Source organism: Eleginops maclovinus, chromosome 3 (genome assembly GCF_036324505.1).
Source record: "Eleginops maclovinus isolate JMC-PN-2008 ecotype Puerto Natales chromosome 3, JC_Emac_rtc_rv5, whole genome shotgun sequence".
Lineage (NCBI taxonomy): Eukaryota > Metazoa > Chordata > Actinopteri > Perciformes > Eleginopidae > Eleginops > Eleginops maclovinus.
Genome location: NC_086351.1, coordinates 10577119 through 10603181, shown reverse-complemented (window position 1 = coordinate 10603181; position 26063 = coordinate 10577119). Strand labels below are relative to the sequence as shown.

General features: G+C 40.2%; 2 protein-coding genes across 5 annotated transcripts; one reads left to right on the top strand and one right to left on the bottom strand.

Moving 5' to 3' along the window:
- Window positions 1-282: 282 nt before the first annotated feature.
- On the bottom strand, window positions 283-12313 carry ca14 (carbonic anhydrase XIV). Of its 4 annotated transcripts, XM_063879661.1 has the most exons (13): window positions 11912-12312; window positions 11572-11595; window positions 7973-8152; window positions 7581-7726; window positions 6504-6599; window positions 6347-6413; window positions 5987-6144; window positions 4625-4751; window positions 3761-3784; window positions 3594-3678; window positions 3438-3479; window positions 1776-1829; window positions 283-1158 (listed from the first exon to the last, which is right to left on the bottom strand). In XM_063879661.1, exons 1-13 carry the CDS (start codon window positions 11979-11981, stop codon window positions 1053-1055), a joined length of 1179 nt encoding a protein of 392 aa, XP_063735731.1. In that variant the 5' UTR covers window positions 11982-12312; the 3' UTR covers window positions 283-1052. The 4 variants fall into 4 exon arrangements, with proteins under 4 accessions (XP_063735731.1, XP_063735733.1, XP_063735732.1 ...); XM_063879663.1 differs by lacking the exon at window positions 1776-1829 and having other exon boundaries at window positions 11912-12313; XM_063879662.1 differs by lacking the exon at window positions 3438-3479 and having other exon boundaries at window positions 11912-12313.
- Window positions 12314-19289: 6976 nt separating this feature from the next.
- LOC134861438 (uncharacterized) lies at window positions 19290-25746 on the top strand. Its single transcript, XM_063878648.1, has 6 exons — window positions 19290-19509; window positions 21173-21522; window positions 21652-21727; window positions 22082-22160; window positions 22490-22673; window positions 22782-25746. Exons 2-6 carry the CDS (start codon window positions 21175-21177, stop codon window positions 23379-23381), a joined length of 1287 nt encoding a protein of 428 aa, XP_063734718.1. The 5' UTR covers window positions 19290-19509; window positions 21173-21174; the 3' UTR covers window positions 23382-25746.
- Window positions 25747-26063: the final 317 nt, after the last annotated feature.

Here is a 26063-nt window from a genome sequence, read left to right as displayed (position 1 = left end):
CTGAATTCTGTAAAATGGGCCTTGTCTACATGACTCTCAAATTATTTGTTTTCTTTTAATTGGGTAACATTATACTTTAGGATTAAAGTATGAGCTTCCTTAAGCACTGATGCTTGTATGTGTTTCCACATTTAAACAGTTACTTTCAAAGAAAATCATCTAGATTGTCATCTGTCAATGTTGCTATGAAGTATCTTAACAGGTGAGAAAGCCACTTTGACTTGAACTGTTTGAAAATATGATCGTAACAACACACGTAATGACACAACCAAAGCGATGAGGTTCCCTTCAAGTATTTTAATGAGGTGCCCACGTTGACCAGTTATATACACAGAAGAGAAAGAAATAAAAAGATGATAAATGGAACAAAAAACACTGTCTAACAGACTTAACACATAAATAAAACGCATTCATTTTCAATATAATGCCCTCAGTTGAGTTCAGAGACGTAAAGTCGGACAACATAATTTCATACTTGAAAATGCACTTAAAAATCCCTTAAAACCTGCATCATAGGTTTTCATTTGATAGGACCCTAGAGGTCAATGCTGAAGTCCAGGGGCAAAAGTAAAGAATATAATAACATAATATAGGGTATAATTTCACAGGTAAATATTTTATAAGTCTACTAAATGTATGTCAGTGCAGTGTGCTTGTGTTTCAAGGCAGGAAAAATGAAATAACGGCCAAACGTGAAACAAACAAAACAAAATATATATTACAGTATATACATGAACCAATCATGCATCCCAGACATTTCAAGAGCAAACGGACTCCTCAGAGCCAGCAAACTGATGTATTTACTTGCAAACGGAAAAAAGGTCTGATACCAAAACTGCCAACATCACTAAATTTAGGTGGGAACAAAGTGATCCGGGCAGCAGGTGATTAGTCCTGTGTCCAGTTTGCTATATAAATGTTTTCCTGTTGCCTTTTGCTACTGATTCTGCTCTCTGTCCCCAGAAGACACATGGATCAGTGACAACAACATTGGCAATAGGGTATTTTGTGCATGAATCTGGCCTGAAGTCCTGAATTGGATCAGCAGTCAGCTATGGATCCGTCTGAAGAGAAGGTGAGGGTTCTCCTTTCTTTCCTGCTTCACAGGTCGAGTTCAGAGCCATGTCTTGTTTTTTCTCCTTCTCTGGGTCCTTCATCCTGAAACATGAAAGGGAAGAGTCATTTCCACTGCCTCTAAAAAAACTGTACGCTGTCTGTGCAGTTTGTTTGGTTGTCCAGCAGAGGTCGCCATTTGTTAAAACAAATTAGTAGAAGGATGAAATAAGTTTGGCCCACAAGTCTAAAATAAAAACCACTAACTGAGCCATTAATGATGATTCATTGAAGTCCATCCTGAGTTGTTTTTAGTCCTCCAAGATCGAGATATGTTATAGGATATATAAATGAATACTTTAGTTCAGATCAGCCATGGTATGAAAAACAAAGAGGGATGAAACGCATTAATGTAGACATACAATGGGTGAGCCATTCAGAACATCAGAATCCAGTGAACATCAAGGATTTTCAGCTGTGGGTGCACTGCATCCCTTAGCCAGAGTCCTCTTCTTAGTGTTGCTGATCTAAAACACAGGCAACACTGTGGGAATCCCCGTGAACTTTCCTTACAGTCTGCGGAATATCTTTGTGCACTACAACTCTAAAGAGAGGGGTTAAGGTCTAGAAGATAAAGTCACTATGAATGGATGATTAAAGCTGGAATCTAACTTTTAGCAGTTATGGTTTTAAGGTCAAAAGTTATAATTTTGAACGTTGACCTTGACATGGGAGCAGGCCGGCTACTGGGTAGGACGTCCCAGCTAGAGGTAGAGCTGTCACAGATCAGAAGACAGAATCACATAACCAAACACAGAGTTTAACATTTCAAAGAGACAGTGTGCAAAACACACTCCCTCCTCTTTTTTATATGTAGAAGTTTAAAGTAAACACACGGTTGATGGACATTATGAAAGTTGATGGTTCCCTAGGGGAGGGTCCCCCTGAAGGCTCCCCAACAGGAACCCAGGGGACTCCAAGAAAAAGAACGTAATGATAATATCACTGCAAGATTATTTGAAGATTGAATCAGTGATCAGAAATCTTACTCAATCTTACAAAATCATAATTTTCTTAAAGGGACAGTTCACCTTAAAGTTCATATTTTTCATCTTGCATGTTCTCCAGTGCTATCCATCAAAACAGATAGATTTGGTGTGATTTGCTTGTGCCAGATCAAACTGCTTTTAAAAAGGTCTAAGAATAGTTTGGAGTAACCCGTAAAGAGACTTTGCTGTTCATTTTTTTGAAATGAAATGTTAGTGCTCTGAGCGATGCAATCTAAGGGCCATAGTTTGAATATACTCCAAAAAAAGGCAGGAATCTCCATGGCCAAAATGTCCAGTATTTATAAATTTACATCAAAAAACAATTTAGACTGATGAACGCAGTAAGAAGAAAAGTATGTGTTTGTTATTTTGTTGTTTAAGGTCCCTTTAAGACTCAAGACTGAGATTGCACATATATGGGAATTTTTATAAACCCTGGTCAAAGAGTGGAAAGGTTAAATCACTTACTGGTGGGACCCACCACATGCCTTCATTAATGAGTGGTGATTATGAAAGAACATGTTGGAAAACAGTCATGTTATTGCAGCAGAGGTCAGAGAATCAGATTATCCTTAGCGCTGATCTTAGGGTTGCTTTTAACTTTTGAGGTGAAACCTTACAAAGAGGATTACGGATTTACTGACTTGTTCTATTACAGGCCAACCCACACTGTTCAGACACCAATGCTCATAATGATATTTGATGGAAAGCTGGTGGTGTTTTGAACCAGAACTCATCAAGTGACTGTGACTAGATTCTACTCACTTGTTTCCTGTTGATTCTTGAAGAGTTAACCCGACTCAAAGTTTTATATAAACTTCGGCTTATATCAATGAGGGGGCACTTAATATGAGAATAAGTATCTTGTAAAATGCATATTTAGAATGAGTTATTAAGGAACTGGGAGCAAACAAATAGAAGATTGTCAGGTGAATATGATATTCACTGTTTTTGCATGCTTTTGTACATGTATTTTACATTTCTTTATACTTATTGGCTCTAATTTATGTCAATTCTAGTTAATATTTGATTTGCCAATATCAGCCAAGCCCATCAGACTATTATTTATTTCATGTTTTCAGCACAAGTCTCTAATTTCCATGCATTAGGCACACAATTACTTCAATTTCAGGTAAAATCACATGTTATCTCAATAATGATTTTAAAAAGCTACACTTATTCCCAGTTTTTCTTTTTAACCCTTTGTTCATCATTGTATTGTAAGTAGTGTATCTAAGATCTGCGCTTAAGGATATCTGTGAAGCACAAAAAGAGTTTGTCACACTGTCAGTGCAAGTCGTGCTTCCTTGTCAGTATTAAGAGCAGGTAGACCACCTGTTTACCACAACTGATTCACGGTGCAGGAGTGTAAAAAATCTGCCAAGAGATAGGAGATGTAGAGTAAGAAGAGATGAGATACTAAGGTGGCGGAGTGGTGTCCAGTTTCTACTGTAGCACTTTGAAAGAAACAGAAAGACACAAATGACTTACCGTATCGTCTTTACGATGAAGCGTATGATAACCGCCAGACCGACACAGCCACACATCACTCCTATCACTATAGCTGTGACTTCACCTGCAGAGGAAATAAAACAGAGGTGTGAGTATTATTTGTATTGATTTTATCATTAAAACATCCAAATCAGGTGTAGTCTTACCAGAAGTGAGCTCCTTTCCTGATTCTACAACAGATAAAAGATGGGATAAATCATTAGATATATCACATTAGAGTTTCAGTGTGTACACATTTATTTATTGGTTTATCCCAGCAGAATCTGCTGTTATTTTATGCCTAGTCAGTGTTGCTGCCTTTGACAGCAGTGCTGATATAACAGACCTTCCAGTTCAGTCACTCACCACAATGAGCACTTTACACAAATTCTTTCTCCTTTGTCTTTGCTTACCACTCTGTCTCCCTCTTTCACTTGTCTGTGTCTCTTTTTTCTCCCTTTCTTTCTCAGTTAGACTCTCGTGACAACAATGGATTCACTGTTTAGTTTTTGCAAATCCTTTTCTCTAATCACCTTGCAAACAAACACTGCTGCCCCTCGCCTTCCACCCTTCCTCCTTTAGTTCTGTCTCTCTCTCTCTAGTCCTGCCGTCCAAAGTCTCTTTCACTCACACAGAGTCACCGGTAATCCCTAATATTCCCACATTTCTCTCCACATTCCATTTTCAGTCCCTGCATGGATTGTGCTAATTGCTAGCTTTGGTCCACATGGCCTCCCTCTGGCTTGTTATTGGGGTTTGCTTTAAAAGCAGCATGTTGCATTATAATCCGCCAATTTAGAAAGGCTGTTAGGACAAAGCACAGGCGTTAACAGCAGGTTTGGCTGTGACCTTTTGACACTGTACACTTATGCAATCTGAAATTATAAGTATAGTATAAGTAGTATATACTCTCTAAGATAATACAATTAATCAAGCAATTGTCTGATTCCCAACAGAGCATGTGTTTATCTGTATGTCTGCAATCAACATAATGAATAACTATCTTCTCCTCCATGCTCTGTCTGTCTTACCTGCAGAGAAGGAGGCGAAAACGACCCTGTGGTTGAGCGGCTGTGTCGTGCGGTAGTTGTCCTGCAGCAGCATCCTGTCTGGAACCTCAGCTTTACTGGAGTAAAGTATCGTCTCCAGCTTTAGCAGCTGGAGGGGAGAGGTGAAGAGGAGAGGGATGAAAATGAAACAAAAGTCCTGAGACATTAAAAACGCAAGTAACTGAGTAGATTATTTTCACCACGTTCCAGTAATATCAAATGTGTTATCTTGGCAATAGTTGGACGTACAAATAATTTCATTTATTGAGATGTTCCTCAAATGAGCAGAGTTTGTTTATGGACTGGACTAAATCATCTTGGAATCAAATATTGGAGCAAATCCATCAAGTAAACCAATGCTAGGGAAGGAAGAAGGCTATTTTCATAATCCCCACCAATGCAGATTTATGTGCTGTATTTCAACTAAAGGATGCCATTAGGTTATGGGGGATATTAAATGTTCTATGGGAATGTTATAATGTAGCAAAATATAATTTAATGAGGCCAATAATTATCAGCAATAAACGGACAAATATATAAATGATTAAACTTGTATGTATGTATGTTGGTTGGGCTGAGAGTCTTTGTTCAGCCAATACAAAAAGTGTTCATCTTTAATTTAGACATCAGACAATATTTGAATGCATGTTGGTTGTAATAGAGCAGGGTTGTCCAAACTACGGCCCGGGGGCCAAATGCGGCCCGCAGGCCATTTTGAATCGGCCATCTGCAATTTCTAAAAGTATAATGGAATATGGCCCACAAATTAAACTTTTGCTTGTCTTATATTGTACTTCTCAAATATATATGTTAACATATATTACACAGTATTCATGTGTTAATGAGCCCAATTTTTTCAGTCATTTAAAATGTAAGACATTTTCTAACAAATCTGAGTTGATGATAAAAAAAAAAACAATAACTTATTTTTATAACAAGCTTGAAATGTAACCTTCATATTTACTCTTACTATAAGCAATCTGAGGATTCAGTTGTAAGGAATGAGCTGCCAACCAAATACATGAAACCATAAAGACAGATGGGATGTAGGCTGTTTTTTTCCTTAAAGCATTTTCAAGTATTGCGCATTATTCACCTATATTTGATTTGTTTTGCTAACTTATAACTTAACTTATGAGGCGATATTCACCTCTATAAGTGGCCCAGAATTTGTATATTTTTCTGTATGTGGCCCTCGGTGAAAAAAGTTTGGACACCCCTGTTAGAGGATACATGATCAACGGTGTAATCAAGGCCCTCATGAAGGTGAACACTGAGTTAAGGTTTGTATGATTACAGAATGATTCTGTATTCTTTAGATGAGCCACCGTGTCCCAGCTTTACCTGTGCCGGTGAGATTTGGATCCTCTCATTGAACAGAGTCCAGGTCACACTCTGGTGGCAGGGCGGCGTTGTTAGGGAGCCGTTGTAGCGATAGTAGCTCCCGAGATCCTCAGGGAGGAGGGTCTGCACGTCAAAGGCTGGGATGAACGCCTTCTGATCTGCCAGTGGGTTGAAGGAAGAGAGAGAGTTTGTTGGGTGTTTAAGACACTACTGCAAGAGCCATATATAAATTAAATTGCCCCAAAAATGTGTTACTTTTCATGTTTTGCTTAAAGAAACATGTCAATAAATGTTGTAACAAAATTGCAAATGAAACTGCAACAACAATATATATTTATTTTATACTTCAAAGAGACCTACCAGCGTGTCTGATGCGACTCAGGTAGTTGAGGATGTTGTTAAATGCCAGGTTTGTCTCCTCACCTGTCTAGGAAACCAAAACTCAGGCTTAAATGGGTTTTTTTTCATTGCACAAAATATGACTTATACTACTGTTTATCTGCAGCGATTTTATTACCACAATGAGAATTCCTAAAACAGCCAGGCCGTCACTCTGCTTCATCGCTGTGGACATGTTTGGGTAGAGCTCAGAGTTGTAGTGCACCACATGGAGCTGCAGAGGGGAAGAGACTGTTTTTATTCACACTCATGAGAAAGAGCAAGATGTCCTGGTTTATTCTGGTGACAGCCAGGGCGTAATAGAAGAGACAAAAAGGCAAGGTTGTGTGCAAACTGTTTTCTTTTAAACCCATTCCAAAAACATAAAAAAGCTGCGAGGACACTGATGTGATTGAGTCCCAGCTTAATTGTCTCATTAGTTAAATAGACTTATGCATGAGAGGTTCCATTTCTTCTTTCTATTTTTTAACTAATATTTTGTTCTGTCGTTCCTTTTGGTCGTTTTCACAGAGTCTGCATGGTTTGTTTGGTGTTTTTAATCTGCTTAAATTCCCTTTTGCCCGTTCCTCTCCAGCCGCCCACCCCTGAAGAAAGCTTTGTGTTGGAAAACCTGGACAGAGACAGACGGAGAGGAACCGAGGTGCCGGGGGGTTTTACTTTCCTCACTTATTATTCTCTTTCTCGCGATCAATGGATTACATTTATTTGGATGGTGAACTAATGACATGCACCAGGCCAAATCCTTCAGATCCTTTACAGTCATATATTTAAAAATAAGTATGAGCAACAACAAGGGAATGTTTGTCATTTTGGCTAGAACAAATATTATACTGCTCACTGAAATTTCAGTGACTACAATGAAAGCTTCCTAGTGACAATGAAACCCACCATCATGTGTAGATGTGTGTGTCCTGTAGAAATATAATACTGTTAAAAATCTGCAGTGTAATCCATTTTTTATCTGCAAGGAAATCTTTGCGATTCAATTGAAACTCCAAAATTATACACTTATCCCCAACAAGTTGAGTAATTGGAATCGTAACCCTCCCCTTTGTCCCTCTGACTCGATCGGTGAGAATCATTGCTGTCTGTCAATTGATCATTTAACCTTTGCTATTTGTCCTCGACTTTGCAGTAACATCCCCTTTAGTCTAACTGGATTCCAGCATTGACAGTGAGCTGTGTTTAAACACACCTCTGCATCTGCGCTCAGTCCGTTGATGGTGTGTTCACCGCCCCCATGACTCGGGCCACCGCTGCCCCAGTGGAGGTGCATCTGCACGGCTGTATAAAGCCAGGGCAGCCCCCCCAGCCCCATCCACTCTGGCAGCTCAATGACCGCTGATGAAGAGAAAACAAGAGCTGTCAGAGGAAAGATAGCTGTACAGCAGAACTAGGTGTATGATGAGAAAGTGCTTAGAGAATAATTGTTTTTAATATCAGAAATGATAGATATAGTTTTCATTAACATAGAGGGGGGTGGAATGTTTCCTTCATGTTGCCATGAACACTGGTGCAGTATAAACAGATGGAGGCTGCTGGGATAATGCTGAGAGGGTCATGTTAGGAGATGGCTGCCATAGTTACCTGTGTGACCGTTGTTGTACATAGTGAAGGGCTTGTTGCCGTGCTGGCTGTAGCCCAGAGGGGTCAGAGGTAACAAACTGGGGTCATATTTCGTCTGTGTGGTCACCACATCAACGGGAGACTGTGCCTTACCCGCGCAGTCTGGGAAGTACTCCGGCCACTGGGTCTGACCCACCAAGCCTTTGACGAGACAAGAGACAGAAGACAGCGACGTCACCAAATCACACAGCCCGCTGGCTCACTGCCCTTCAGTGAAAAGCTTCCATGGATCAGTCCCTAATTACACGAGACGATTACTCCTGTTCCCACTATTCTTGTTGCCCTTAGGTACACAGCCGCATACTGTTCAACATCAAAAAAATGTAAAAAGAGAATAACACAAAAATAAAATGACAATATACTAGGCATCGAGAGTATACCAAAAACATCTGAATCAAGGCACTTTTTTGCGTTCAGCTATTAGGATGATAATGGATTTTATTAAATTGGGGTCTCTGTCATCATTAAGAGTGCAACACAATATCAATACACTTGAGCATTACATTATTATGTTTTCTAATACTATTTTGATTCTCAAAAAAGCAGCATTTTGTCAAACTGTGGAAAAAATGATGGCCTATGGTGGTGTGTTTTTTTTCTTTGAGTCACAAAATATCTCCACGCATTAAATCGTAACCCCTGTGTCGTGATAAGAATTGTACTGATTCTTACCATGACACACTCCTCCTTAGCATAAACCCTGCATCCTGCAAACATTTAGACAGTTTCTGAGTATTGCTTTTTTCAGTTAACCCTGCTATCCATAAGCGAACACATGAAGGAATGTGTGTCTTAATCATTCCTCACCACAGCTGGACTATTTTGTTTCATTTTTGGATCACACTTCTAGACCAAAACAAATGAAATACAATTAAAATGCAGGTGACATGAACCGCCTTTTAAACAAAGAAACTCAAACACGTACAAACGGCTAACAACCATAGCGGACGATCATTAAATAACTAATGTTCATCTGATCATAAAAATAAAAAACGCAATCATTCAATACTGAATTATACTTGAGCCTTAAATAAGTGCATGAGAAATATTATACAAAGATACTGTTTAGCTAAATGTAAAGTTGCAAAGGTAAAGATTTAAGATATTTTGAATAAAAACAATTCGATCTTTTATTGAGTAATATAACATTAAAGTCAGAAAATGTATTTCCTTTGTGATACGTTATTATTATCATTTATTATAACTATTTTAATAAGATTCATCTTAATCATTCAATTATGTATTTATTTGAATAGTAGTTTTTTTTAACATTTACTGTTAAATTCATGTACTGCAAATTGAGTCACATCTTTTAGATTTAAAATACGTTTTGATATTTTTAAATGTATTTTATTAATTTCAGGTATAAACACAAAAATAGCTGAATTTTTTTTGGTTCTCGAACATCTTAAAAATCTGCTGAAAATCCAAGTACAACAACATTTCAAGATTCAAAATATTATTCAATATACAAAAACTCTACTGCATATAACAGGTCCTCTGCCATAAAATGTTAATGTCTAATATACCCGTGTACACTGCATTCTTTCTGTATACTTACATAGCAAAATACGCTCTATGTTTCAGATTCTTGAAAACACAGCATTAATTATCGTCCAACAGTTGACGTGGTGAAAACTAATAATAATTTCTTTACAGAGAAATCTGAGGAGTGAACGAGGGAGAGAAGAGTGTTTCAGGTCCTTTTTTACGTGGAGTAAAAAAAAAACGGGTCTCCCCAATTGCATGAGAAAAGAAGGTTAAAAAAAGAGTCTGAAAGAAAATGAGTGACATTTGAATCAAAGAATGTGAACTCCAATGGCAAGGAGAGGAATGCTTTAGAAAACAGATGACACAAAAAAATGTCAGTAGTGTTTTCAAGACATTTATTAGTGATCACAGATTTTGCATATTTTAGAGATGTTCATAGCCAGCATTAATTCCACCCCACAATGCTACGAGAACTGTACAGTGTTTGAAAGCCATGGCTCATTGTTTGCACACACACAATGTGGTGAGGGGACTTTACAGGAGTGATATGAACACATACCACATCTCCTCCCTACTGCTCTCCCACTGCTCTCCCCCCACCTTGCCCCTCTAATCTCGCCTCTGCCCCTCACTGCTCTCCACAGCAAAGCCTCGCACCATGACTCAACTACAAAAGTGAGTACCGCGGCCCGGCCACAGGTCGCCATATAGGTCTCCATTGTAACTGGAGGCTGAAAATGTTGCCCCACTGTCCCTGTTCTACCTCTCCTGGCATGCCATCTCTGTCCTGAATGCAGGCAAGGTCACACAAATACACAAACACATACACAAACATGATGAGGAAATGATGCAATGTGAGACTGACTATCCTTTGATAACTTTACATAACTGTCCGTCTCTCGACCCTCATCCCTCGTCTGTCGTGGAAAGAAATGGTGTAATTGTGCTCTTTTGTGTGGCAAAAATTGTTGTGCCTAACAAAACTGAATTTCCACATCAGCTGTCAGCGCAGCTACGGCCATATCATGCAACGCTGCATCACACAACGATCTCAAACTCGAAAAGCCTCACTCATTCGCGTTGAATCCTAGTGACATTTATACTGAAAATTGTTGATGAAAACAAACCATCTGAACGAAGACACATGTTACTGAACATAATCACTACTGTTCTACGATTTCACCACATTTCTGCACAATACACTTGCCTTTATATCTATCATTATGAAGCCTAAATGGCGTACTATGTATAAATACCAGTAAGCACCAGTCACAATTTGCTGTGTATTCTGTTTGTACTGTACGCTGGTGTTGCTCCCCTGAATACATGCAGAGAGTGGTGGTCTGTGTGCCCCATTCATTCCCACAATGTCATTGTCCACAGCATAGTCAGCCAGTGTGTTTCCACAACACAATAAACACATAGGTTATTGTGCCCTGCAACAATACAAGGCCACGATTTGCTATGCTTTCTCTTCATCCCGTCCCATCTCCCTCTCTCTGTGCAACACCCTCATCCTTGTGCACCTGCCTCCCTCCGCCTGCCTCTCTCCATGCCTTTTCCTCGCTTTCTTCCTCTCTATCTCCCTCCTTCCCTTCATCATCTCTCCGTGACTGCTTCTCTCATGCCAGCTTGTTGAACTGTAACTAATACAGACAGAGAGAAGTAGAGGAAAGCAGAGGGGCAGGGGTCGGGAGATATGAGGGGGAAACATAAATCCTTCCCTTACAGAAGCTTTGATGATCATTTTTATGTGTGGAAAGACTCCTTATAAGTAGTCTCATTGGATAGCCCAGTAAACGCGTGCATGTCTTTGTTATTAGCTGCCACATTACCACAAATCATCCTGTACGAAAAATCTATGATATGAAATACTATCCATGACTTTTGGATTTTGCTCCTGCTCTATAAAGCTCTTAATAGTCCAGTCCTAAATCATTAATTATATCTGAAATATGTCAAATGTGCCCAGATCATCCTACACTTTTTGTCTTTTTTTATCACTATGTGCTACACCTTTTGAAGTGCCTTTGTACGAGTTGTAGTGCTACCAATAACATTGAACTCACCAGTGTAGGTCCAGGTAATTTCCTCTAAAGAAAACAAAAAGAGAAAAAACTTCTTTATAACTTATAATAACTTTTATTTTTCAGCCATGTAAAGTTAACTTTGGTTCAACATTAATTTTAAACAAAGATTTTAAAGCATCACATCAAATGATATATATTTAAAATAACTCTCAAATATGTAAGACTTTCATCACTTCTACAACGCCTGCTGCTCCTAATATTATAACAGTTCAATTAAAGTGCTCAGGAACTCATGTCCAGCCAAACAAATCCAAAACAGCAACATCAAAACCAAACTATTTAACATGACACTGATTATTGTGTAGATGAAAAACCTTACCAGCAGCAGGGGCAGTCGTCCACTGGAAACACAGAAGCATAAGAAGGATAAAAAGACCCCAAGAGTCCATGTTAGCCCTTCTTGCCCATACACAGAAATGAATGAAAGCAGAGAGATGAGGAGCAAGTGAGGGAGAGGGAAAGAGAGGGTAGGGGGGAGACCAACTAGGTCCAGTGATCCCACCGTCCACAGCTCAGTTCAACAGCGAGAGACTGGATGTTACATTGCTGGCTCCACTCTGAAACACTGCGCATCAGATCAGTTCTCAGCAAGAGAGATATGGGCAGAAATGTTTGAAGGGACGAACATGGAGAGAAATCAGGGACACAAAGAGGGACCAGTAAGTGAGATCTAATTCACTGGGAGCTGCTGGCAAACTGAGGGTTACAGGACAGAGAGGGAGAGAATAAAGCGCTGGGAAAAAGAGGTTGATGCAAAATGGGGTACAAAAGATGTGAATGGAGGTCGATGAGGCAAAATTGCATGGATGACAGGAGAGGAATGTGTGAATATGAGAAGAGGTGTTCGTCTGGCATGTTCAACTTTCTAAAGAAAAATCTGATTTCTTGTTAGGTGTTTTTTAATTGGGTTTTATGAACATGCATTTGTGCCGTCAGAGCATTATGAAAAAATAAAAAGGTGTGTATTACCTTTTATACAAAGAGATTCTAAAAATAAAAATACCAATTGAAATATTTCAAAAAACAAAAAACAAAGACTGAGAAAACTTAAATACGTCATCAAATGTTAAACCATGTCAGTAATAGACACAACAAGTCAGTACACTATACCTACGCCATACAAATGTATAATATATATATTCCCACTTAATTCAAACCACTTACTTTCATATAATCAGGAATGAGTGGGAAATAACGGCATAGTGATTTGGAAGAATATACCCAATATTCTTCCACATGTTTAAGAGGGGCTTTTAAATGCAAGTCAGATGATTTGAATTCGACTCAGTTTAACAACACATTTAATGAATCCTCTTTTGTTCTCAAAACTTTTCTAGCAAATACTCTATGAGAAATAAGAACTAACATAAACAGAAAGAAAAGAAGATTTCCAAGACTAATTTGCTGATATAAAGCCGTAAACAATATGTGAGCAATCAATTAAACAGTCATCTTCCCTTACTGTTGTTTTATTTGTCACTCGTTCTGTATACTGTTGTACTTCAGCCCAACTTCTCAATGAGGTTTTTTTATATGAAATATATATTAGCTAGTTCATGGACTACTTATGTCAAGGACCAATTTTATAGCCAGTTCATTTTATGATTGTAATTTATTTCTCTATCGTATTTTAAATGTGTCGATTTTTGAAATGTAATTGAGAATGCTTTGGTACTGGAATTTCATAGTATATATGTTTGATGTTCTAAACAAATAACATGGGAATTAAATTGTTTTCAGTGGTCTAAAGCCATAAAAAACCATAACGTTTTTTTCCGGAAAAATACAATATTCTTTATTTATTTCTAACCTAGTAATCGTCTTGTGACCCCTTGTGGTTTCCCACCACCATGTTGGAACAAATGACGGTCGATGTCCTAAATTAAGACTTATGTTATCTATTCACAGTTTATATTTGTCTCCATTGAATGGTTACATAAACTGAACATAATGTGTATGAATTTATAGGACGGCTAGTTAAGGTTTGTATCAGGCTGAATGCTTTGAACCTATGTATAGATATGCAACGAATCTGACATATGGTTTGAACACGGGGGGGAGCCATCTCCACATGACATGTTTGAGGCGCATTGCTTATTCGGAAAATCCACCTTAAAACTGAATTTACTTCATGGTGTACAATATTGTTAATATCTACTGTAACAATAAACAACTACAACTCTGGAATTACTCCACAGACAGCGAATAATGGAACAACGGTGGTGCTTTTGAAGGGAAATGGTGATTGATTCGAGAGAAAAACCCCATGGTTATATTACATCTGTCAGCACACGTGAGTCCTTCACTGATTCACTGTCAGTGAAGCTGCTGCAAACTGCCACCCGATTACGTCATCAATTAAAGTGTTGATGCATTATTTGTTTATCTCTAAATTGTAAATGTAAAGGAATTTATTTTGACTTTTTCACTGAATCCATTCAAATGATGCATTTTGCAATAATTAGCACATTCAGTCCTTTTGAAAATATGTGTTAATTGTGTGATTTATATTGTATGAATATAAAGATTGATGCACATAAGATTTCCAGTACTTTTTGTACCTTGTGTAGTGTTATGCACCAAAACTAACAAGGCAAAACCCTCGGCAATAAAACAGATTCTGAATCAAATGTTCTTTTTTACGGTGGATTTCCCCTATAGAATGTCACAGGATATCAAATCCAAGTATTTTGATCTATAGATTACATCATATCCAAGAGTCAAGGATAATGAACGTATACATTAAAATAAACGGCAATAGATTACATCACCTGCTGCAATGTATTGTTACTAAAGAAGAGCCATTATATTGTCTTCAAATAACAATATAGATAGATAGATAGATAGATAGATAGATAGATAGATAGATAGATAGATAGATAGATAGATAGATAGATAGATAGATAGATAGATTTCCTATGGACTCATTCTTGTAGTTATTGTAATCCCATCACCAGGTAGCTAACGTAGAGTGTAACTCTTATTTATATATGTATTATTTTATTTCATAACAGGCCTGTAAAAATGTGCACTAATTGTTTTCAGTTGTGCCTTATTTCCTCACACAAGCTCGGATCGTATTTGTTCTCCTCTGCCTCTTTTCATACTGTGTCGTTCAAACGTGAAACTCTTGAGCCAAATTATGCAACAGCGAGAACATTTGCCGGCCTCCCATTGGTCGATCCACGGCCCATTGAGGGGCGTAGTTTGAAATCGTTATACGGCTCTGTCCTACGCTATTTGCTGCACGTCTTAGGGGGCGTGCCATCGGATTTCATTCATAAATGTAGCGGCGTAGCGTCTCTCCAACATGTCCCCTCTGTTTATGTTAACACATGTCCTGGCTCCGCAATTGTGAGCATCCGGACAACGCTGCAGCATTGGCAGATGAAGGGGTGTGTGGTCCTGCTCATGAAAATACGTAAATGCTTGTTGTGATTCATGTGCAAAGGATATGTAAACATACACTACACATACAATAATTATTTATGCTTTTCTCCATTGCTCTTATGTGCACAGAAATTGACAGCTTTAGCTTGGAACAAGGGACAGTAAAGCTGGGCAAAGATAAAGAACCATTATGGAAGAATATAGGTTCATGAATAGAGGCTTCATGGACTGGATCATATTGTGTATGTGTATCTGAAAACAATCCTTTATCAGTTATGTGCCTGCTTGTCTGCGCATTAAATATAAACCAGTCAATGAGGATTACGCAATAAAAGGGAGTTTATATTTCACTTTTTTTTCTTTTTCTAAGTTGTTAAACTATAGTATACCAGTAATAATTAAAATTCCTGTATTGTAGAGCAGGGTGAAGTAGGAGAAGCCAGACAGACTTAAAGAGGGAATTAGGACACAGCAACATTGTGCAATTATTTGCAAACTGTCCTGGTTTGCAGTTGAAAAATGATATGTCGCTCGGCCAATGCAAGGAGAATGTGGAGACAGTTTAGGGTTAAGTCACTCTTTAGGTCTCTGTTTCCCTCAGGCAGATCAGGTTTCTGTTGTGGTGCCTTGCTCTGGCCACACCTGCTTGTGCATTTGGCCTTAAAGGAACTCCTGCGTGCTTTCACTGCCCAAAGCTTGCATATTTTCACAATGAGTAAGACCTTGAGGCAGCCCTGTCCTGGGTAAAGTCATAACAGGAAAATTAAACAATATTATTTTCAATATGATTGCTCTATCAGTTGTGTCCTGAAATGAACCACAGAATAATTTATTTGTGTCGCCTGAGTACACAAACCTCAGCGGAGAATCTAAACATTAATTGCACTGCATTGTAACTTTAAAGGCAGACTATCCAGTTTATTTCAGATATTCGTCGTTATTTTTCACCCTGAGTAACCCAACAGAAACAGGCTTTATTTTCAATATTATATTCCAGTTTGAAGCATTGCACTTTGACCCACTTCAGTGAAAAAAGCACCATCCATAGTCGTTGGATTGATGTTCACTGCTCTTTATTTATCTTTTCTATTCATTTTAAGATGCATAGTAATTCATGGTTACACCTGTATTAACATTTTTCCTCCCATTTCTCTCTTTTGTGACAGATTGACTACAATTTAACTCCCAAGCATGTTGATACAAGGAGAATGTAATGAGGAGCATAGTGACACAAATAACAAACCAGATGGGGGATGGGACAAGAAGGAGATGGAAATGGTGGGGGTGGTCTTCAACACCCATGAACTCAGAGTAGGTTCAATGGGTTCATGTGCTGCAGGAATGCTGTGGGGGCTGGGAGAGCTTTTTCTATCGACCTGGACCCTGTTACATACACATATATACAAACACATACCCTCTTCCTTGGTTTGCAATTATACCCAAGGTTAAGCATTATTGTTTTTTGACAACAAGAATTCCTACTTTGCTCACCTGGTGTTGAGCTGACTAAGTGAAGGTACATAGTTACAAGGCTCAAAGACAGGTATTGTCCTTCAAACAGGGGCATTGCTTGTTGTGTGTGTGTGTATGTTTTAGTGTGTATGTGTGAGTGTGTGGGTTGAGGAGTGAGTTCAGTGGGTTCATGTATGTTGTATGTATAGCGGGGGATGGGAAGCCCCTTTATCCCTGACTTTGTCATGAGAGGGGTTTAGATGCCTCTACCACTCCTCGTGCTTCAACCTGATGTTTCACATCTAAATATACCAGTAAAATCCAGCATTATAACCGACCTGTGATTAAAGTCTTACTGGGAGAGAAGATACCAATACATATGATGAGTATGGGACAGATAATGTGTGTGTGTGTGTGTGTGTGTGTGTGTGTGTGTGTGTGTGTGTGTGTGTGTGTGTGTGTGTGTGTGTGTGTGTGTGTGTGTGTGTGTGTGTGTGTGTGTGTGTGTGTGTGTATGTGTGTGTGTGTGTGTGTGTGTGTGTGTGTGTGTGTGTGTGTGTGTGTGTGTTGTCTACACATATTGACATAATGAATGGGAGGGTCGGTGAGTTCACTCTGTAGCAACCTTAAGTAGAGGGGAAAGCTGCTTCATACATCCCAGAGCTGGAAACTGACTTGGTTCATGATTGTAAAACCATTGTCACTTACATTTTGAGGTAGTGATCTTAATTTAAGACACTGACAAAAAAATCCTTCACCCTAACGAAGGACGGGCTTAAAGGCCTCCACCAATCCTTGCTCTTTAATATGAAACTCCACATTCCAAATAACAGTAAAATACAGCCTTATAACTAACCTGTGATTAAAGTTTTGCTAGGACAGTGAATAAATACGATGATTAAGATAAAAGATACTTTTATTTAACACCGTAGGAAAATTCAGGTCTCATAGCAGCAACAGAATAAGAGTGAAACACAGGACAGTACAGATAGAGTTCACTCAAGGATAGTTCGTAGTAGTGTGAATATGAAAAAATTAAAAACAACTTAAGCTAAAGAACTAAGAAGCTAAATATACAGATATGAGTAAACATCATTAAAATGTATATTACATGACAGATAAGGTGTATGTGGGTGTGATCTACACATATTGACATATAGTGATTGCATACGGCAATGCATGGGAGGGTCGTTGAGTTCACTCTGTAACCTTAAGTAGAGGGGGAAGCTGCTTCATGACCCTACATTGCAGAGCTGAAAACAGCTTTGCCGCATGACTTTAAAATCTTTGTCACTTACATTTTAAGGTAGTGATCTTAATTCTAATAACAAGATACCATGACAAAAATCCTTCACCCTAACACTGGACGGGCTTATAGGCCTCCACTACTCCTCATTGTTTTATCGGAAATTTCCTTAAAATAACCGGTAAAATCGAGCATTGCAACACGCGATTAAAGTCTAACTAGGAGAGAAGATACCAACACATAATGATCAAGATACAAAAACACCTTAATGGAAAATGATGGTGTGTTATAGGAGCGAGAAAATACAAAGTAAATCAGGATAGTAAAGATGGAGCTCACACAAGAAGGTTAAAAATAGAGAAATAAGTAGCAGAATGAATATTAATAACAATAATAACATAAGGTAAAAATCAATGTGTGTGTGTGTGTGTGTGTGTGTGTGTGTGTGTGTGTGTGTGTGTGTGTGTGTGTGTGTGTGTGTGTGTGTGTGTGTGTGTGTGTGTGTGTGTGTGTGTGTGTGTGTGTGGTTGCAACACAGCAATGCATGGGTGGGTCAGTGAGTTCACTCTGTAGTAACTTTACGTAGAGGGGAAAGCTGCTACATGACCATAAAATCACAGAGCTGGAAACTTACTGCTGCATGATTGTGAAACCAATGTCACTTAAATGTTGAGGTTTGTTTAGTCCCACTTTAACAATAGAACCACAATAAAAACAAAATAGAATACAATATTACATATCTATTTTAAAAAATCAACTTTTATCTCATGCTTTTAATTTTTTAATCCTTTTAATTCCACCTGTGTTTTCTAGTTCCGGCACCCTAAAGGTAGGTTAAAATTCTAGTTATCCTGGTCTCAGAAATGATTTTCACTTGGCCTGAAATCAGAGTGCCTCATATGCTTGACTGCCTCAGTACATGAAATGAATTAGGGAAAGCTATAACTATTTTACGTGGTGACGTTTGACTGGACCCCGTTTTAAAAATGATTTCGGCCTTTAAATTACATTTTGCCTCGACAGGTCATTGTCAAGTATTGTATCAATCATGTGAGCAAAGGTTTATTGTGTCTGAGTGTATTTTACATATACCAATCCAGACACATTCCCTGTTACCAGGCTTCCTCTCCGACAAGACAAATGCATCTAGTCTATGCTTAGCTACTGTTGGTTACTGCCGATGTTCAGAACTCGGTGTGATGGGGTGTAATATCCTATTTTGTGATCAATGCAGAAGTTCTTAAATGTGTTGGTAGTTATTTTGCAATTGTCAAACCGGATGCATAGCACATATGTCTCCGGCCGACGCCGTGATGCATTGCGTGCGTGTGTTTACACCCGCTCCTCGCTGTAGTAGAGCTGGCCTGTACCGACACCACGCACACCGACAGCACATGAGTAGGCAGGGCTGTGAGTGCCTGTGTGGCCGTCAAATCAGGGGCTAGTAAAGCAATCACTGGCTGGATAGCTCAGCCAATAACTAGCAACACTGCCGGGCCGCCAGCCAATAGAATGCGCGCAAATCGTGGGCACGTGGATCTGGGCACATGTTGACGCTCGTAAACTGCCGAGAGAAAGAGCCAGCAAAGACACAAACCGTAGAGCAGCCGGCCGGGCGGTGTGTGTGTGTGTGTGTCCGTGTGTGTGTGTGTGTGTGTGTGTAAGAGAGAGAGAGAGAGAGAGAGAGAGCGAGAGAGCTGAGGCTGGACGCTCCAATGCTGCTCCAGCCACGGAGTGTATATTGACGGATCTGTCGTTTCAAAGCCGGCGATAGAGCTGTTCACTGTAGTTTCTGACAGCGGATGTTTTTTTATCTCACATTGCTGAAGGTGAGTAGCTCCTCTGACTTTATGTTTTTTTTGTTTTAAGGCTGAGTTGGTAGGCTAGCCTAGAGGAATTTCCTGCCCGGCTGTATCCGCCGCTGGTGCAGGTTGTCCGAATAGCCAAAAGCAGTTTATTCTCACGTGGATTTCTTCCATGCATTTTTTTCTGACAGATCATCGCTATATCATTATGGCTTTAATGTTGCCATAACATTATAATCAGACCTATAGTCTCTTATATAACTGATACATTTGTTCGCGTGTCATCTGGGTTTATTTTTGATATTTTCCATGCTCTATAATAAATGTACGGAACATTTTGTATTGTGATATTTTAGTTTATGTTGGTGGTGGGCAGACACAGACGGGCAGCCAACACCTGAGACGCAGCCTCATGGTCTATACCTGTGCAGACTTTATACAGACAGATGCACCATCACTTCCACCACACCCCCCTCTATACTCTCGGCACCATACCATCCACTATAGGCTTTGAACTAAAACACATAGGGCTTGGAAGATTTTGTAATACATTTGTAGTAAAGATTACTTGCACTATTTGTTTCAATTGACTGCAGATGCATGTAAACAACGTGACATTTGGTTTTAAGATGAAGCAGGTTGCCTAAAAGAAAGCCAACCATCAGATGCAAATAAAACGTGAATGACATTTGTTTGTAGTCTTGTATAGAATTGTCTATATACCTGATATTGAGACATTGTGTGGGCTAGTTAATGCACCTTTCATCAGATAAAATCACAAACGCAAATATCTCTTAGTCCCCTTTGTCTGGGAGCGAGTTTAATTTTCTTTCTCTTATTAATAAAACCTCAGTTAGTGTGTATAGCATTGTTTTGACATCTCTCATTTCCCCCTCTATGTTGGTGGGATCAAAGACAAGTAGGCACTCAGATTTTAAACAGAGAGTGGAAAGAACGCAACATTTAGATGAGAGAGGGAGGCACATGGCCAGTGATACAGAATGTAAAATGTGAGTAGGAGAAGAGGAGGAGGAGGAGGAGGAGGAGGAGGAAGAGGAAGAGGAGGAGGGCTGGTCTGTGGAAGAGGAAAGGAAGCGGAGCACCAGGCTTGTGTGCATAGCGAACAGGATGAGCTGAAGGGAGAGCAGAGATGAGAGGCATACAGAAATACAGCCGTAGAGCAAGGGTGTGTGTGTGTGTGTGTGTGTGTGTGTCTGAATCCAAAGGGGGGATGGAGAGCAAGCCCGAGACAGAGAGGAGGGGCGAGAGAGAGCACCGGAGGCAGTGGGAGAGAGAGAGAGAGAGAGAGTGTGCCTATTCTGATTTCACTACTCTACACTCCCATCCCCCTCACAGTTTACTCTGCTCTCCAGTCTCCAATCTCTTCAATGGGAGCCAGACATGCACTACCATTGTGTGCCTACTGCCTACCCCCAGTCCCTCTCTGCACCATGTTTAAACTAGGGCACCAGGATACCCACCATTTTGGGTAATTAGTTTGGTAGCGAGATAGGGGAGAGTATAAAAAAAGAGAAAGCAGCTCTTTCCTATGATACTTCTTCTCAGTCTCCATGTGCCCTGCCACTCTCTCTACTAACAACTTGCTCAGTTTACAGCTAAGCCCTTTTTTGTGTGTTTTCTAAGTCTAATTGAGTTTTATGATAACCCTCTGCCTCTGCCCCAACAGCAATGCAGTCCCAGGGCAGCACTTCCTCTCAGCCCTCCATCGATTCCCTGAGTTCCGTTGACAGCTTCTTGTGCAGCGACTCGGAGCAGGCCGAGGATGACAGCGACGTCTTCCTGACGGGTGGCTCTCCTGTCATCATCGGTGGTGTGGGCGGGGCTAAGGCCATTGGAGACAGAGGGTCGGAGAGTCCCGGGTCCCAGTGGACGTGTGATGGCTCCACGGATAAAGAGGAAGAGGAGGAGCTGTACAGGTCGGAAAAAGGCAGCAAGGCGGCTCTCATCAGATTGGACCAGACGGATCCTTCAAAACAGAATCCAAAGTCACAGGGAGACCTGCTGTTTGCTCAAAAGGTAAGTGACTGATGAGAAGAGGGATGACAGTACAATGTGTGCACGGGAAAGCCCAATAGACTGATTTAGACAGCAAGGACTAACTCAAACTCAGTAGTAATCTATCTTCTCTTCCGCTTCCTCTGTCAGTGTGCTGAGCTACAGGGATTTGTCAGGCCCCTGCTGGAGCTGCTGAATGGACTGAAGAGGGGTCGATTCGATCAAGGTAAGCATCCTTACATCACTGCTTTCAGTGGAGCATGTGTGCAGCTTGGAGCTAGAGTTGTAGATGCCGAACATGGATTTGTGTGATCTGAATGGATATCCAACGGAGAGTGTTCCTTTGTGCAGCAGTCTGTATTGACTTAGCCTATTGATGTGGTCCAAAGTGCAGCATGTGTGAAGCGACAGTCTTGTGGCTGACTCATCAGCTCTCCAGAGTTTACTGATATCGCAAGTGAAAGTGGTGTGTGCACATGTGTATGTGGGAAACTGTTTGTCTACACATGCATGCATTTTTTGTGATTATGGGGTCTTGCATTGCAAATACCTGATGTGGGATTATGTTTGTGATTGACAGGTTTAAGTAGTTTCCAGCAGAGCGTCGCAATGGATCGCATCCAGAGGATTGTGGGTGTTTTACAGAAACCCCACAGTGGGTAAGATGCTTTCAACTTTGTCCGCCTATCCAACCTCAGTGTTTAAAACTATCTGTTACTTATTGTAATCTTGCCTCTGCATCACCAGGCACTACATCAAAGTTGGATTGTAGCATGTTAATGATAATACAATTAAAGTTATAACAACAAGGTTCCTGCGAGGTAGTCCACCATATCAAGCTTCATCCTGGTCAGAGAAAAACCAAACCTTTAGAAAACATACATGTAAATGCATATGCTGGACTGTAAAAGGCCAGATGTTTTCCTATGCTTTAACTCAATAGCATTGCCATCTGTTCCTCACTGTCGTTTTTGTACTTGTTCTGTAGGGAGAAGTACCTGAACACTCTGCTCCAGGTTGAAGTGATGCTGAAGCTTTGGTTTCCGCAGATCCACTCTCAGCCTGTCTCTACAGGGTCCAGCGTCGCAGCGTCACCCGCTTGCTCACCCCAGGACAATTCCCCCGTCACCCCACCGCACAAGCACAGGGATCAGTCACACATTCCCGTCAAGGTGAGAACACACACATTCCTTGTGCACACGCATAAACCTCCCTCTCTCACACCAACCCAAATTAAATTATATATTCACTTACAAACTACCTTCATGCTCATTTTTCAGAAGCGCAGACTCAGCTGGACAGGTACGGACTCCCCCACCCCTTCCCCGGTGCTTTTCAAGTGCTCTCGAATCAGTGCAGAAGAGAAGAAGGTGAATCAAGAGTGTGATGAAAGGAATAGCCCTCTTTCTCCGTCATTGGCACCTGATGCAAACCAAAACTCATCTGTGGTGTGTAAGGACCACTTAAATGGGGATACAATGGAAAAAGACTGTGACAGAGAGGAACTAGGCCAACAATCAAAATACAAAACAGGGCAGAACTCGGAGCCAAGCCTGACGTGGGTTCACGTTGCCCCCATCCTTTCCCCCCCAAAGCCCTGCATTTCACATGAGGGCACAACAGTGGGAGGTAACAATAAAAAACAGACCGTGAATGCCATCCTCCCGCCCAGGAGGAGGGGCAGGTCAGCAACACAAGACGGCTCCATCACTTCTTCGTCAGTCGCCAAGCACCCCAAGAATCTGAAGAAGCCGAGCCAGCCTGTCACTGGGCCACAGAGTGAGAGTGATACCGCTGAGACATGTCAGGGTCCAAGTGTGGCACCTCAGGACAAGCTTACTCCTTTGCCCGAGGTGTGCCCCACCCCCTTAAAGACCTGATGCATTGAAGAAGAAAAAGTAGCCGGCAGCTTTGAATTTTCTCTCTACCGGGCTGAAAGCTGCTGTGTGGGGAAGAGGGGAAGAGGATGAAGGTGATTATAGATGCATTAAAGGGAGGAAGGGAGGAAAGAATTAAAGGTGATAAATGTTAAAGTTTGATCATACATAACACCTCATCAGAACCTCCATTGAAACAAGTATCTCAAACAACAGACAAAACGTGTTTATGAGGAATCAAATCGAGAGTTGATAATCACAACTACGTTATAATATTAACATTTGCACAAAAACAGTTGTGGTTAAGGCGAATAGGAAAGAACTCTCAGAGCTCAATGACTATTAGCAGCTTATTGAGTGATAAACTATAGGAGAGGAGAATTTTAAGGAGCAGTTTCTCCTCAGCTTACAAGCAATCACTTTATTTAAAGATGACTGGCAGACATCTTAACTGAGGCACACACTTTTTCAAAATGTTATGATGTCAATTTCTGAATGAAAGCTTCCAAGGTTGTTGTGATGAGGTAACTTTAATCCAGAGTGAGTGACACAGGGTGAGCTGAATCTGAAACTAGTCACATTTGAGGTTACATTGACTTGTAGATAGAGTTGAGTCATCCGGCTGGAAGAGGAATCGTGAGTTTTAAGTCATTGCAAATCTTGTAGCTCGAGATGTAAGAAACACCATGTACAGAGCGCAGCGTTATACTGTACATGAGGTTGGTGTGAGAGTCATTGGAAACTGTGGAAAAAATGATGTCATCAATTCATGAATGTAATCCAAGAAATGTCTGGGAGCATAGCATGGAGAGGTGTGTCATCCCAGCGATCAGAGCTCCACTTTTCTTGTCAAGCTGTTAATCAGAAGTTTCTTCCCGCTCCTCGACTGCAAACTGAGTGGCAATCATTGTCATTAAAAAATCTAAGAAAGACTTTTAAAATACCAGCCGGAGGAAAAAACAAGGACCATTCAAAGACATGCGACTCTCGAGTCCCACAGTTAATTTATTCCTGTGTTGATCAGACACTGCATTTATTTATTGTTTGTGTTTATTTATTGGGCAGCTGATGTCGTCTGCTGTTCTCACGCACAGGTTGGCTGACAATTGTTTTGAGTGGATTGGGAAGATGCTGGTTTTTTTTGCTATCATGAGGAGAGAAAAAAAAGTGTGAAATGTTTTGATTGGACTATTGGACTACTGTGCCTTTTTACCAAATAGTGTGTTCAGAAAAGCATTTGGTGCTTTTTCAGTGCATTCATACTGCATTTTGATTGTTTGCTTGTATTTTACAGAATCGGGACAAATTCAATCCTGAAAGTGAACATGTGGTCATTTTCATCTTGCTTCCAAATTTACACGCAGCATCCAGACCTACAGTATCATCAACTATCTATATACTCCATCCACAGTTACATAAACTGCCTACAACTTCAACCTTTACACACACTAACTGTGGTGTGCTGAAATTTGTCAAGTAGTATTATTAAGTGTAGCCTTCCTTTGGAGCTTTTCTTTTGGTGCTCTTGAAAAACTTGAAAAAATACAGACAAATTATAAATGTAAGAGAGGAAATCTTTATCTGCACCACCCTCTACTGCTGCTATTGTTATTCGGATTCCAGTCCTAATTTAGATGTTTGATAGGAGAAATCTGGAAATCTCTATCAATATTCTTCTCAAAGTAGGAGGGGATTAAGCAATGTGATTGGAGTTACCTATATTGCAAAAGTATTGTAAATATTTAGAAACAAATATTTTTAAATTGGTATGAGTACTTCATACACTATTTAGATAAACAGAGGTCGAAATCCGTGTACCTGTCTCTTCTCAAAAAGTGAACATATGAGATCACAGAGCCACTGGCAGCCTCCATTTTCCTGCCTATGTTTGTGGAATAAGGAGTGTACAAACCCTCACAGAGTCAGACGTCTTGCCCCATCCCGTCTGCAAACATGACGGTACAATGTGCCAGACTCTGACTCTCGATCGGGGGCAGGGGGGGGGGGTCCTCCTCCCACTCCTGTTTTTATACGGTTGTGGTATGACAGAGAAACCAATTGCACTTATTTTTCATTGTTTGTGTCCTATTTTCATGTATGTTTTCTACTGCAGCGACCACTGCTGATTGGTCAGAAATAATATGTCTTGTTTATTTTAGCTGCCTTCTTTCTTCCTAAACTGTAAAAGCGGACCGTAGTTCCCTCCCTTCCCCTCCCCCACTCTGCTGCATTCGTCTGCCCTTGCCCTCTCTCCTTCATCTCCCTCAATCCCGTTAGTATCTTTTCTTCCTAAACTAAACCCTGTCTTTATCTCTTCCCATCGTTAAATGCTATTACTCTTCCAGCTACTTTTTCAATAATGATAAGCAGGAACAAATCTTTTAATAAATTACACATTTTTGAAATCTGAACTGTCTGTAATTTTGTGCATGTTTTGTGAACTTTTATGTATTTTAATTGTGCATTTTCTATTTGATTTATTATGTGAGTAATACTCATATTTGGGAAAGCAGCTCTCACTAAACAGATGTGTGACTCAGTGGGGGGCAGATTTACAGACTGTACATTTTGAAGTAAGGGAGGGCAGGGGGTGATGAGGGGAAGGAGAGGGTAGTGAGAAGGAGGGGCAGCATAGTCTGAGACTATAGCCTTGGTAATCTGACTGGCAGTGATGGGGGGGGGGGG